Here is a 13,260-nt window from a genome sequence, read left to right on the forward strand (position 1 = left end):
TGTTTAAGTTAGGGCAGTCTTCCCAGGCTAGTCTACGGGTTGCAGCACTGCTCAGAATTTCCACAGTGCTGTATGCTGTAGCCCCACCCCAACATACCCTCCTGTCCCCAGCCCCAACCCTAGTATGCCCCCTTCTCCAGGGCTTGTGAGGGGGGGAGGGTCCTCAAGTGGCAAGGATTTGTTTTGAGAAAGCGGTGTGCGTACTGATATTAGGCTTAAAACGGAAAGTGAATTTCATATGGAACAGTACTGTGCCTTCACAATGAATGCAGAGGGGTCTTGGCCTTGTCTACACTACAGAGTTTTGTCAACATAAATTAAGCTGACAATCAAAAACCAGTATAATTACATCGCTTGTGCATGTTCACGCTACGCTCCTTCTGTAGGCAGAGCACGTTCACACTTGGTGCTCTAGCATCGACAGTGAGAGCAGTGCACTGTGGGTAGTTATCCCACTGTGTTGCTCGCCGCCTTCTGCAGCTAGGTGTTGTGGGACGGCGGAATGGATCGCAGCACATCATAGGTGTGGGTTCAACGTCCCATGATGCAGTTCTTTCCATCCTAGCATTCCATGGGCTTCCAACTGCATTTTGTGGCATTTTTCAACGCCTGTGTTTACCGTGCACCTGCCATCTCTGTCTGAATAGACTGCTCTCTACTGTTGTGGTCACTGTTATGAACACATCACGGATGGTCATGCAGTATATCATAAGCTCCCAATCTGAACAGGAATCAGAGTTGCCTGACCTGCGGTGTGTGGTGAAAAGAAACACCACCAGATTACTTTTGGCACTCACGGAGCAGCTGCATATGATGGACCGCCACTTTTGGGTTTGGGAAACAAGCACTGAGTGGTGGGATTGCATCATTATGCAGGTCTGGGATGACGAGCAGTGGCTGCAGAACTTTTGGATGCGGCAATTGTGTGCGGAGCTTGCCTCAGGACTGCAGCGCAAGGACACCAAAATGAGAGCAGCCTTCTCAGTGGAGAAGAGTGTGGCGATCGCTGTGTGGAAACTGGTGACTCCAGACTGCTACTGGCTGGTTGCGAATCAGTTTGGAGTCGGGAAGTCAACTGTTCGGGCTGCGTTAACACAAATGTGCAAGGCCATTAATCACATCCTGCTATGAAAGACTGTGACTCTTGGCAATGTGTGTGAATAGTGGATGGCTTTGTGGCAATGGGATTCCTTAACTGAGGCGGGTCAATAGATGGCACGCATATTCCAGTGTTGGCCCCAGACCATCTTGCAACGGAGTGTATCAATAGAAAGGGGTACTTCTCTATGTTATGCAGGCGCTTATGAATCACCCTGGGCGTTTCACGGACATCAACACAGGGTGGTCCAGGAAGGTGCATGACGCATGCTTCTTCAGGAAAACTGGCCTGTACAGAAAGCTGCAAGCAGGGACTTTCTTACCAGACCAGAAGATTCCAGTGCGGGATGCTGAAATGCTCAGAGTGATCCTGGGAGACCCAGTGTACCCCTTATCCCATGGCTCATGAAGCCTTACACAGCAGCAAGGAGCTGCTTTACAACAGGCTGAGCAGGTGCAGAATGACTGTGGAATGTGACTTTAGCAGATTAAAAGTGTGCTGGTGATGCCTTTATGGCAGGTTAGACCTAAATAAGGGAAATATTCCTGTGGTCATAGCAGCCTGGTGTCCACTCCATAATATTTGTCAGGCTAAGGATGAAAAGTTTCTCCTGGGGTTGAGTGCAGCCTGGCGGTTGATTTTGAACAGCCAGATACCAGGGCTATTAGAGGGGCACAATGGCGGGCTATTCAAATCAGGGAGGCTTTTAGGCAACATTTTGATAAAGAGCACCAGTAACGTGTGTCTTTCTATACAGCACTCTGCCATGCTTTGTTAACTTGCCACCTTGCATGAAAATTGTGATGATACCTGACCAGGATTTGTAATCAGCAAATGATCAAACTGCCACTATGTATTACTACCAGCAGCAACCGCCATGTGTAGGAGACAAATAAAGATTGGTTATCTTTCAGAGCATTTGTTTTTATTAAATACCAATTAACACACACAAAAGGCTTGGTGGGATAAGAGTCCAGGGCAGTGTAGGCTCTCATAGCTGTGTGTAAGTCCAGCTATCATTTTGCAAGCTGTCTGAAGGGGGGCAGTGAACGGGGTACTGAGATGGTTCTGGGAAGTTGCAGGGAATGTGTGGGAGGAGTTTGGGGAGGGCATGGAAAGCAGTTCTGTATCAGCTGCAGGGAGTGGGGTGGGGGTAAGCACGCATGTGTTCTGCCTGGAGCGTGATTAGGGACTTCAACGTCTTTGTTTGCTCCTCCATCACTTTAATCATCCTCTCCTGGCCCTTTACAATGCACTACTCATTTACCTTTCTGTCCTGCCTTTCTATTTTAATTTTTTCCTTCAGGGTTTTTTTTTTAGCCTCTGAGAATTGCAGCACCTCTCAGAAAATGACCTCCTTGCTACACTTTGGTCTCTTCCTTATCTGGCAGAGGCACACCGCCTATGTGTAGGGGGTTTCCCTGAAGGCCACATCAGCAGAAGCACAAGAAACAATACACAGAAGCATGATTGTTAGTTCATGCACAGCATTGAATCATTACAGTAAAATGTACCTCTTTTAACATAGCAACCACTTTCTCACTGTCCCTTGGCAAGCACACACCTTGGCGACCACTCTAAACGTGATGAATTTGACCCAGGTGGGGATTGGGCATTTAAGATGGGGCAAAGAGTCTAGATGGTTTTTTTAAAGGGATTGGTGCAAGCGACTAGGGACAATATTATAAATTCTGCCATCATTTTCCAAAGGGGGATTCATTGAAGCTGATATCTCACTCATGAGGGTAAGCAAGGATGCAAGGGTGCATCTACTGCATGCATGCGGCTTCAGACCTGGTCCTATGCTGCTCTGCTGTGTGCCGCTTTGGTCCCTGCACCAGTGATTGCCAAATGGCGTGGGAAAGTTTCCTACAATGGGGGAAGGAACAAAGCAGCTCTGCCAAGGAACCGTCAGTAGAGGATTGGCAAGTACCTCCAGAAAGTTTCCTAGAGATCTCCCTGGAGGATTTCCGTGAAATCTTGGTGTGCATTAACACACTGTTTCGCCACACTGCTAAGCTGCACAGGGGAATGTGGAACACACTGAAACACAGCTAGTATTGTATATTTCTATCCCTTTACTCACTTCTAGACTATACAGAGCAAAGGGACAGCTCTACCTCATATAACTGAGCAGCATCAACTCAAAAAGATCAGTTACCAGGGCTTTCCTCTCCTGCATCATGAGCGCTGGAGAAGGACTACTGGGACTGGCTAGACCCCTCCGGAGAGGAGAAGAGGTCCTGACTTGCTGTGCCACCGGATGACCCTGCTGTGTGCTCCACATCGTCCTCCAACTCAACCTCCTCGTCCACGACTTTGTCCTCAGGGTCCAGCCCCGCCAAAGTATCCATGGGGCTCTTGGTGGTGGAGGTAGGGTTGATGCCAAGGATGGTGTCCAGGTCCTTATAGAAGCAGCAGGTCTTCAGTGCAGCATCAGAGTGATGGTTTACACCCCTCATTGCAGGGCAGCACGGCCTAGTGGCCAGAGTTCATATAACTGCCCCTGGTTACAGGGCAGCACAGCCTAGTGGCCAGAGTCCATAGAAGTAGCCCTCATTGCAGGGCAGTAGGACCTTACTACTGGCTCAGCAGGGGGGTCCTACCAAAACACCTTGAGGCTCACCGGGGCAAGGTACCAGTCCATCACACCCCCCCGGTCGCTTCCTACCTGCTTGGGAGTTGGGGTCTCCCACAAATCCCAAGGTTCTCCGTGGGTCTCCGGGTCCGTTGCTTCCCCTGGTTCCTCCTGCAGTAGGGGTTCATGCTGGCCTGTAGAAACCTCTGTTCCCAACAGCTTCCAAAGTGTTGGCTGGTCCTCCGCAGGAGCTTCCCAGTTAGGTCTTTCCTCTGCAGCCACCAGCCCAGACTGAGCTGAATTCCCTCCTTTTATACTCCCAGAGCACTTGGAGCATGCCCAGTACGAACGGGGTGGGACTTCCTCTGTCAGAGCTACTGATCTGATGCCGCTGGGGCTAGTGCGGGGCAGGGCTGTCCCGTCACACCTCCCTTCTGGTACACCTGCCTCAGCTCCTTTATCTTTGCATGGCATGGCTGCCTGTTCCGTTCATAGCCCTTATCCAACAAGCTATGAGAAATCTGACCATAGGTATCGAAGTTCCTACAGCTGGAGTGGAACTGGGACTGCCCAGCCTCCTCTCCCCACTGTGCCAGCAGATCCAACAACTCTGGTGTGCTCCAAGCGGGACAGCGTTTGCTGTGTGGAGCCGCCATGGTCAGCTGGGAAGATGTGATGTGAACTGGCCACACCAAGCAAACAGAAAATGGAATTTCAAAAATTCCTGGGCCTTTAAAGGGGGAGTGTACTTGGGTGCAGGGCAGCGGAGTTCGAACTACTGACCAGAGTGGTCAGGATGGGCATTGTGGGACACCTCCTGGAGGCCATTTACAGTTGTGATGGATTCGGTCACAGAGACTTCCCTCGAGACTGTCACTTGATGAGCAGAAATACCACTGAGAACAACCCTCCTGCCAAAAGAGGAGCCCCTCCACTCCTGCCTTGCTGAGTTAGACACTCCAGTCAGCTCCAGCGCAGACACAGAGGTTGGGCCACACCTATCTGCAGTTCACTGAAACTGAGATTCACTCAGCCCAGGGGCTTCTCAGTTAACAGGGACTTTCCCAGCGCCCAGTGTTCAGCCTTTCTGGGAGCCTGAACCCCAAATAAATCCGTTTTACTCTGTATAAAGCTTATACAGGGTAAACTCATAAATTGTCCATCCTCTATAACACTGATAGAGAGAGATGCACAGCTGTTTGCGCCCCCAGGTATTAATCACTTACTCTGGGTTTATTAATAAACAAAAGTGATTTTATTAAGTATAAAAAGTAGGATTTAAGTGGTTTCAAGTAATAACAGACAGAACAAATTATGTCACCAAGCAAAATAAAGCAAAAACACGCAAATCTAAGCCTAATACATTAAGAAACTAATTACAACTAATATATCACCCCCAGAGATGTTCCAATAAGCTTCTTTCACAGACTAAAACAATGAGGAGTCCTTGTGGCACCTTAGAGACTAACAAATTTATTTGGGCATAAGCTTTCATGGGCTAGAACCCACTTCATCAGATGCATGAAGTGGAAAATACAGGAGCAGGTATAAATACATGAAAGGATGGGAGTTGCCTTACCAAGTGTGAGGTCAGTCTAACGAGACAATTCACTTAACAGCAGGATACCAAGGGAGGAAAGATAACTTTTGAAGTGGTAATGAGAGTGGTCCATTTCAGACAGCTGACAAGAAGGCGTGAGGTTACTGAGTTGCCATTCCTCACCATTGGCAACTCAACATTTGCTACTTGTAGGCAGGAGTCTGGCATTTTGGTCAGACAGGAGGACAGAGAGAAGGGGCAGGCAGCATCTCAAAAGGGTTGGGGGGAAAGGTGGGATACTTGTGTGAACTTTTTAGCAACCTAAGCCTTCAGCATCTGGCTATGGGCAGTCAGCTTACATTAGCCCTCTGGCTGCTGTAACTTGCTCATGGGGTCTGGGACAAAGATGGTTCAAGAATTCAGAGGCAGCATAGGTAGCTTAAGGTCACCTTTTCCTCCCTCTGGGTCTTATGCTGAGAGCAACTTGGCCAGACCAGAGGATCTGATCCATTGAGAGGGCCCAATCCTGCTCTGAATGAAGTAAATAGCATTTAATTCATTAGGAATGAGATCAGGCCCAATGCAGTTTAGGTTGGGAGAGAGTGAGAAATTTGTTTCTTTATTATTTAAAAGAGCAGGTTAGTCTATCTGTAAACTTTATTAGTGGCGTTTACTTTATATTCTAACATAGTGATACCATAGTGTCAAAAGAGCATGGTAATTATAAAAATCCTGGGGCAAATCTTTGGGTATGGCCGAAACACATAGAGGGTAAGTCACCATTTATACTGTTTTCATACCTTTCCCATTTCAGTGTGTTTGAAAAGCTCTTAGACTTCTCTAACTTATACTGACCTTTAACAAACACAGGGGTCCAAAAATGCAGCCTAGGCTCAACATGGTGTAGCGATGATGTGTCCTACCTATGCCTCCTTTTCTGCAATTACATCACCCTTCTCTGCTATGGCAGTAGCAGGAGGATATATGTCGTACTCTAGCATTAGAGAGACAAAGTGGATGAGGTAATATCTTTTGTTGGACCAACTTATGTTGGTGAAAGCCACAGTAAAAGAGATGACCTCACCCACCTTGTCTCTGTAATATCCTGGGACCGACATGGCCACAAGTACACTGCCTGGCTTTCACTGCAGAATCATCCATGCACCGGGATGATCCTTTCTGGACTGTTCAAACCATGTTTAAGGCCAAATTTTATCACCAACAAAGTGCAAAGTGCCTGCAAGGTACCTGAGGTTCTGGCCCTGGGTTTTTTTTTTTTTTTTTTTTAAAAGGTGCTTACCTGTTTTACTAATAACATCCTCAGTTATTAGAATTTTAAAATCAAAAGCACTCTTCATGCTTTTCTGATTTTTCTTACCTTTTGTATTTCAATCTGCTTGGACAGTGGAACCAGCCTGGTCAATTTCATATTCTGTGTATAGTCAGTTTCACTCTCTGGTTCTCATTCCCCAGCACAATGCTATTGTTTTTGACTTAAAAAATGGTTTTAATTAAATGTAAAGAGTAATTAATTAAAACATTTCTATTCATATCAGTCTTTTAAAAAAACCAACAACAACGACCTCTCATTCATAAACCATACATATTGGGCCTAAACAATTTGACAGTGACATTTAGGCATGGAGCTATATGTTCCCCCCTGTTAATGTGGTCAGAGGGGAGCAGAAGCTGGTAGACCTAGGTCTGGAGGACACAGAAAGGACACTGAATCTGCAACATTCTCTTCTCTCCCCTCTGCACCTACAGAAACTCTCCAATCTGTGACATTTGGATTCCATGAGTCATTAGAAGATCAAGGTTAGCAATCGCTGCCCAAGAGATGAGATCCAGTGAGCTGAAGCTTTTCTTTCCCTGCAAACCACCAGGTGTGGTGCCCAGAGGCTGTGCCTCTTGTCTTATCCAGGAATTCCCATATATCTGAGGGAAGCATTCCAAGGAACCTTGAGGAGTTTCCTGAGTTGCCAGTCCCCTTCTGAATGCTTTTTATTTTAAGAGTGTATGGTTTGGCCTTTAATTTTCACCTTCAGGATTAGATTTTCTATATGAAAAACCTGCTGTGTCCAGCACACAGCACACAGTTTTGGTGGGGGTCAGAGAGGTGTGCACAGGTGGGGGGTTTGGCAGGCAAGCAACACTCCTCCCTCTCCTTTCAACTACCCCTTTGTGTGAGAAGAAGGGCTGGCTAGTGGGCATGAGTGAGAGGGATGATTCATGCTGGGCTCTTTCTGGGAGGTCTTCCGGGACTTGTGGGGGTTTACAAACACTCAGACAAAACACTGACTTTTGTAAAATGCCAGGTACACTGGAGACAGAGTCTTATTTGTACTTTTGCCTTGTTTGACTAATATCCTAGCACTGAACAGAGTGGTCAAACACGCAACTCTCTCCCCCGTCCCCTCTGGGATAAAATGTAATCTTAAAGAATCCATGCAGGTGCTACAATGACAAAGTCTAACTGGACTAACACGGTGAAATGGTATGTTTAGGCTTAATGTGCAGACTCCTTAGTAACTTTATTTTATTTTATTTTCCAATAGCACCAAGAATGTGTTAGGTGCTTTCTACATAGAAAAGAACACTCGGGCCCTTTCCCTAAGGACTTAGGTCCTATCCTGATGAAGACTTTGGCTGCAGACAAACACTCAACTTTAAGCACTAGAATCTGTGCCAGCTCTGTAGAACCTGTAAATCTGTGTAAGCATTAGGGCATAAAAGGATGAAGCACTCACAATGGTGTAAATTAAGAAATCTCTTATCAATATGTCTGGGTAAAAATATACTTGTAAATTTTGCATAATGTCAGGCCCTGATCCTGTAATTGCATTCATGCAGCCCGATCCCTTCACTGAAGTCCCACTGAAGTCAATGGGTCTTTGCAAGGACCTGGGGTTCTGTCCATGCAGATGTAGTATGATCCAGGCCTAAATTTGCTGTTTCTCTAGTTATGCTTTAGGTAAAACAGAAATACTAAACTTTGAAGATAATTTTTAAACTCTTACTCCTCAACAGGTTCTTTTTTTTTTTTTTTAATATTTCCATGTAGGAAATCTTGAATTTACCATAAACTTAAATCAAATACTTGAAACTATGTTTACGCAATATAAAAGTTTTAAAGGCAAAAAGACAGGTGCTGACAGCAAGTGTAACTCAACATTCTTGCAGCTAGGTAGCATTTTTTATTATTGTATTTAGTGACGTTAACTTTGCTGTTTTGATATGGCAAAGAACTTCATTAGGAGCTCAGTCCTGCAAAGATTTGTGCATGTGTGTGACCTATGTAAGCAGTTCAAATGAAGTCAATGAGACGACTCATGTGAACAAATGTATGCCCATCAGTATGTCTTTTGCAGGAATGGGGCCTAAGCCAGAATTATGGATGTGTCAGTAATGGATTTGCTAAAAGCACCCTTACAGGCTTGTAGGGCCTGATTCTGGAAGCTATTGTTTGCCTTCTACTTCTGTTAAAGTCATTGGGATGCAGGATGGTTTGGAGGTGGGTCAGCGGTTGGAAGGCATCACCTCTACATAGCATGAAGGTCTCAGGGTAGATCAATGCAGATTGAATGCTTTTTTGTTTTTAGCAAATCCATTGCAATACCACTCTTTACCCTTTACTGATAGTCAACTGGAACCATGTTGGTGGTGTAAATTGGTGATTTTGAATAATTCCTTTTTTTACAGGGAACAATAAAAACCTAGAAATGTACAGGTAAGGGTGTTAATAGATCATGTTTCCTAGATGCCCTTTTGTCACTTAGTAAAAGTAGCATAACTCTACACATACAAGAAACATTTTCACAGTCTGAGCAACCCAGCCAACCGTTGTGGTCCCTGAATCAGCGCTGCCGGTGGCACTCAAAGGGTTAATTTCTTTGATCCTTCCATTATGCTGAAGAATACTGAGTTAGGCTGATGAAAAGGTATCACTTATAACAAATAATAATGCTTCTCACTTACACAGTGTTTTGCATGTTCAAAGTGCAAATACCCTGATTAATCCTGAGGTGTCCCTTAGTGCTGCAGAATATCGTGAGCCCTTTCACCTTTAACTGTGTATTCCTCGGCTCTTCTTCTTCTTCTTCTTCTAGCCTTTGGGATTTGCTCTAGACTATGCTGGACTGTTTCCATATCTAGCTCTGTGCCTAACACGCGCACGGAGCGTGTATTGTTACTAGGGGTGGGTGTAATGTGTGTCTCCAGCCATCGCCTGGGCACTAAGGCAGGGCACGGACTTTAGCAGCGCTGAGTGAGGCCGGAGTTAGTTATCTATTGTTCTCTGCCACACCCCTGTTGAATATATTGAGCTAGGCGTTTAGACACACACACGGCGGCTGGGAGAGGAGCGAGGATTTTTTTTCCCAGAAGTGCTTTGGGGTGTTGTGTGTTTCCGCTGGTTTTTCCTGCCGGAGAAGGAAAGGGGGAGCTGTTTTCTCTCTGCCCACAATCTATTTTGTATCCCTTTTCTCCTCCTCCCTGGGTTATCTTTGTCTCACTCCCTCAACTCAGCCCAGCAGCGCTGCAGGTCGGGAGCCCCCCTGCCAGTGCCTTGTGCCCCGGGTGCAGGAGCCCAGCAGCCCCCGGAGAGGAAGAGGAGGGCGGCAGCAAGCCCGAAGGGACCCGCGGATCTCTCATTGTTAGCGCGCTGGGTGGCTGCGAGCCCCCTATGCCGGAGCGGGGCTGCTGGAGTTTGGCTCGCGCTGGGTGTGTAATGCCCGTGCTCGGGCGTGCAGGGGAGAGACCGGCTGGGAGCTGCCGCCGCCGCTGCTGCTGCCACCTCAACATGGTGTAAATCCGCTTCCGACACCGACTCGCAGCACCCGCCGAAGAGAGGCTGGGAGAGCTGGGAGGAAAAACCCACCCAACCCCACTCCTCGCCGGGCAACAAACCAGCGCCCACAGCAGCCTCTGCCCCCCGGCCAGCTGGCCGCCCCATGCAGCAGAGGTGCACCCCGGCTGAAGCGGGCAGGAGGAGGTAGAGCAGCTCTTGCAATTCCCAGGTTTTGATTATTAACCCCCCCGCCCCAAAAAAGGAAGAAGAAGAAAAAAAAGAAAAGACGGGAAGATGGCGAACGATTCTCCTGCAAAAAGTCTGGTGGACATCGACCTTTCCTCCCTGCGGGTGAGTGCGTTGGGCTGCCCCCCACCGCCCCCCTCTTCCGCACACAAAGGGGGCAGCGCTCCCCTCGCCTGGTTCCTGGAAGGGCTTTTGTTACTGGGAGCACAGAGAGCGCCGGGCTGGGCTGGGCTGGGGGTGGGTGGGTGGCAAGGAGCTGCTGGGTTTGCAATCGGCTTTGGGGGCAGCTGCCGCCCAGGAGGGGCACTTTGTTGGCCAGTCTGGCTGCTCCCTTGTCCCCCTCCCGGAGTGGGAGCTACTTGGGGGTGATTGAGGTGGGGGGAGAGTTCAGCCCTGGGCTGCTTTCCTTTGTTTGCATGTATTGGCATGTGCATGGAAAAACAGGGCGCAACAGCTGCACAGCCAACATCCTCTCTAGCTCCAGACCCCGTTTTACAAGACTCTCTGCCATTAGCGAGTGCTTTCAAAATGTAACCCTACTTCTCTCCCCCCCGCCCCTCTTTTTTCTTTGTAGGACCCAGCTGGGATTTTTGAGCTGGTGGAAGTAGTTGGTAATGGTACATATGGGCAAGTCTATAAGGTTTGTGTCAGAATTTCTCTCCTTTATCTTTTTGCACAGCACCTACTTCCCTGCTTTGTTTTCTGCACATCTGATGGCAGGCCACCCTATTCTGCATATAAAAGTTAAGCACAATTAAAAAAAAAATCTCTTCTTGTTGTTTGTGACCAACTGGCATCTACCTTTCCAGATGAAACTACTGGTGTTTAGAAAAGGGGCATAAATTACGTTCTCAGAGTTACCTATCCTGACAGGGTCTAAGATCTTCCTGATTTATGTTATAAGATAAAGAACAAAACAAAAGATCACTCCAAGGTACTGTGGTTATGGGGGTCCATATAAGTAGATGTGTGTGCTAATTGAAAAATCAAATATGTTTTAATGGTAGGTAGTGCTTTTGTGTTTACTTTAAACAAAGCATCGACCTTACTTAAAATTGTGACCAATTTTCTTTGCTGAAAACCTTTCAAAATGCTTAAGATGCAAATTCTAGGCTAAGTGGTGCTGCATCATATGCTACTCTGTTATGCACAATATACAGGGCGTGAGTGATAGGGGGCAACCATAGCTGGACAGATTATTTGTCTGAAGATGGTAAAATTAGAATTCCTAGAATAACCTGTTTGACAAGTGTATGATTTAAAAAAAAAAAAAAGCAAAGGAGGATAGTGAGAAATAAGATACTGCCCATGTGGGTGTGAAAACAGTGTACTTTATACAGTGTTCAGTAAGTGGAACAAGCAAATCTGAGATTGCATGACTTTGCAAGGAGTAGCAGTTATCAATATGATTAATAGTGAGCAACCATGCAGTTATTAAAGAGGTTAAGGATTGAAGAAGTCAATAATTATTATGTACAGATGTAAGGGAATGGGGGGGGGGAAGAGGGAGTAATTGGCTATAACAGAACATGGTTTTCTTTTATTAATAAGAGAATTTACCACTATCAAACTACCATTACATGTCTCTAAATAAGCCATTTTGGTATGTCTTCGGCAAACATTTAGGTTTGTTTTAGGAGGGTGAACTTCATCCCTCTTGGATGATGGAGAAATAGCATGCCTCTCCTCGCTATACAAGTCAAATTTTAAAAGTAGAAATGAAGTAATTTGACTGTTTCTGTTTGCAAAAGGTGGAAAACCATATAGCTCAACAGGTCTGAGTAAGATAGGAAGATTGATTAGAACCTGACCTTTGACACCTCCCTCAGGCTAACCCATTTAATAATTACTTTTCTGTAATCTTTGTGCCTACAAAGTTTGCATCATCTGAGCCCTCCTTAAAAGAAAAAGGGTGTGTGTATGACTTTAAACTCCCCTATTAATTATTGCAGTTGGTACATTGTTAGCTGACTTACCTGATAATACTTTTGAATTAATTAGTGCATTCCTTGTTGGGTTAACTCTCTGACAATAGGAGATGTAAATTTCATTTTGGTTAAGTACTTAGAGCAACCTATTTTAAAAACTAAGCTGAACAAATTTGAAACAATAGAAAATCATGCTAGGTTTAAGTGGCAATCACTTTACTCTGACTGATAACACACAAGCTAACAGACATTTGTCTATCTGAGCTCTGGTTTCAACATGCATAGTATTTTTTTTTTTTTTTTTTTTTTTTTTTTTTTTTTCTGTATTAGAAAGTGATAGAATATCTCTCCCTCCCCCAGTAAATATTTTGAGAAAAGCTGATTGGGTACTGCAGTTCAGAAGTTATTTAAATGCTGATTTGTTATAGAAAGAAACCCCTCTGACATCAGCTTGGTAAGTGGTGTACTTGTATGTACTAACGTAACTACACCACACTTGCCCAAAGCATGAACATGTCATAAGGGTTTTTTTATAACCATGGGTGTGATTCTGAGTTTCTTGCCCAGTTGAGTTTTGGGTGTGAAGGGAATGCAACATTGGGCCGTAAAGCAATATTTAATTTTCCTCCAACTCTACTTTTGTTTTTTTTGGGGGGGGAAATCCCATATCATCCAAAGATGAGAACTTGATTTTTTTTTTTACAAATAAATTTGACTTCTTGGGGAAATAAGTGATTAACTGAACCGTGTGTGCCCCTGTTTCCCTCAGCCCCATCCTTGTGATGTGATGTTCAAGTATTTTTATCGTTTTTACTTTTTAACTGCAAATGTTTGTAACATATGCCTTAGATGCAGAAAATTTTATTTCTATTTGACAAACAATGGTTAGAAGTTTTCAAACATGGCTAGTTTGATTTATTTCCTTGTTTGTGTGTTGGCATCACTGAGATGCCACCCAGACTATAGGGATATGGTTGTCTGGCTTCTATACGGCAGTGCATTTTGTTGTCTCTTTGTCTGGCTTCTATACATCAATGTTTATACTGATGGTCATTTGTCTTTCCGGGGATCTTCATTCAC

The 13,260-nt window shown here is 45.5% G+C and overlaps 1 protein-coding gene across 28 annotated transcripts in view; it reads left to right on the top strand.

Moving 5' to 3' along the window:
- Positions 1-10,100: 10,100 nt before the first annotated feature.
- MAP4K4 (mitogen-activated protein kinase kinase kinase kinase 4) overlaps positions 10,101-13,260 on the top strand; it is a 249,378-nt gene continuing 246,218 nt past the window's right edge. For all 28 annotated transcript variants that reach the window (XM_065423695.1, XM_065423699.1, XM_065423694.1 and 25 more), the window contains exons 1-2: positions 10,101-10,357; positions 10,827-10,892. In XM_065423695.1, coding sequence (XP_065279767.1) covers positions 10,301-10,357; positions 10,827-10,892 — 123 coding nt within the window. In that variant the 5' untranslated portion in view covers positions 10,101-10,300. The remainder of the gene's footprint in view (positions 10,358-10,826; positions 10,893-13,260) is intronic.

Source organism: Emys orbicularis, chromosome 1 (genome assembly GCF_028017835.1).
Source record: "Emys orbicularis isolate rEmyOrb1 chromosome 1, rEmyOrb1.hap1, whole genome shotgun sequence".
Lineage (NCBI taxonomy): Eukaryota > Metazoa > Chordata > Testudines > Emydidae > Emys > Emys orbicularis.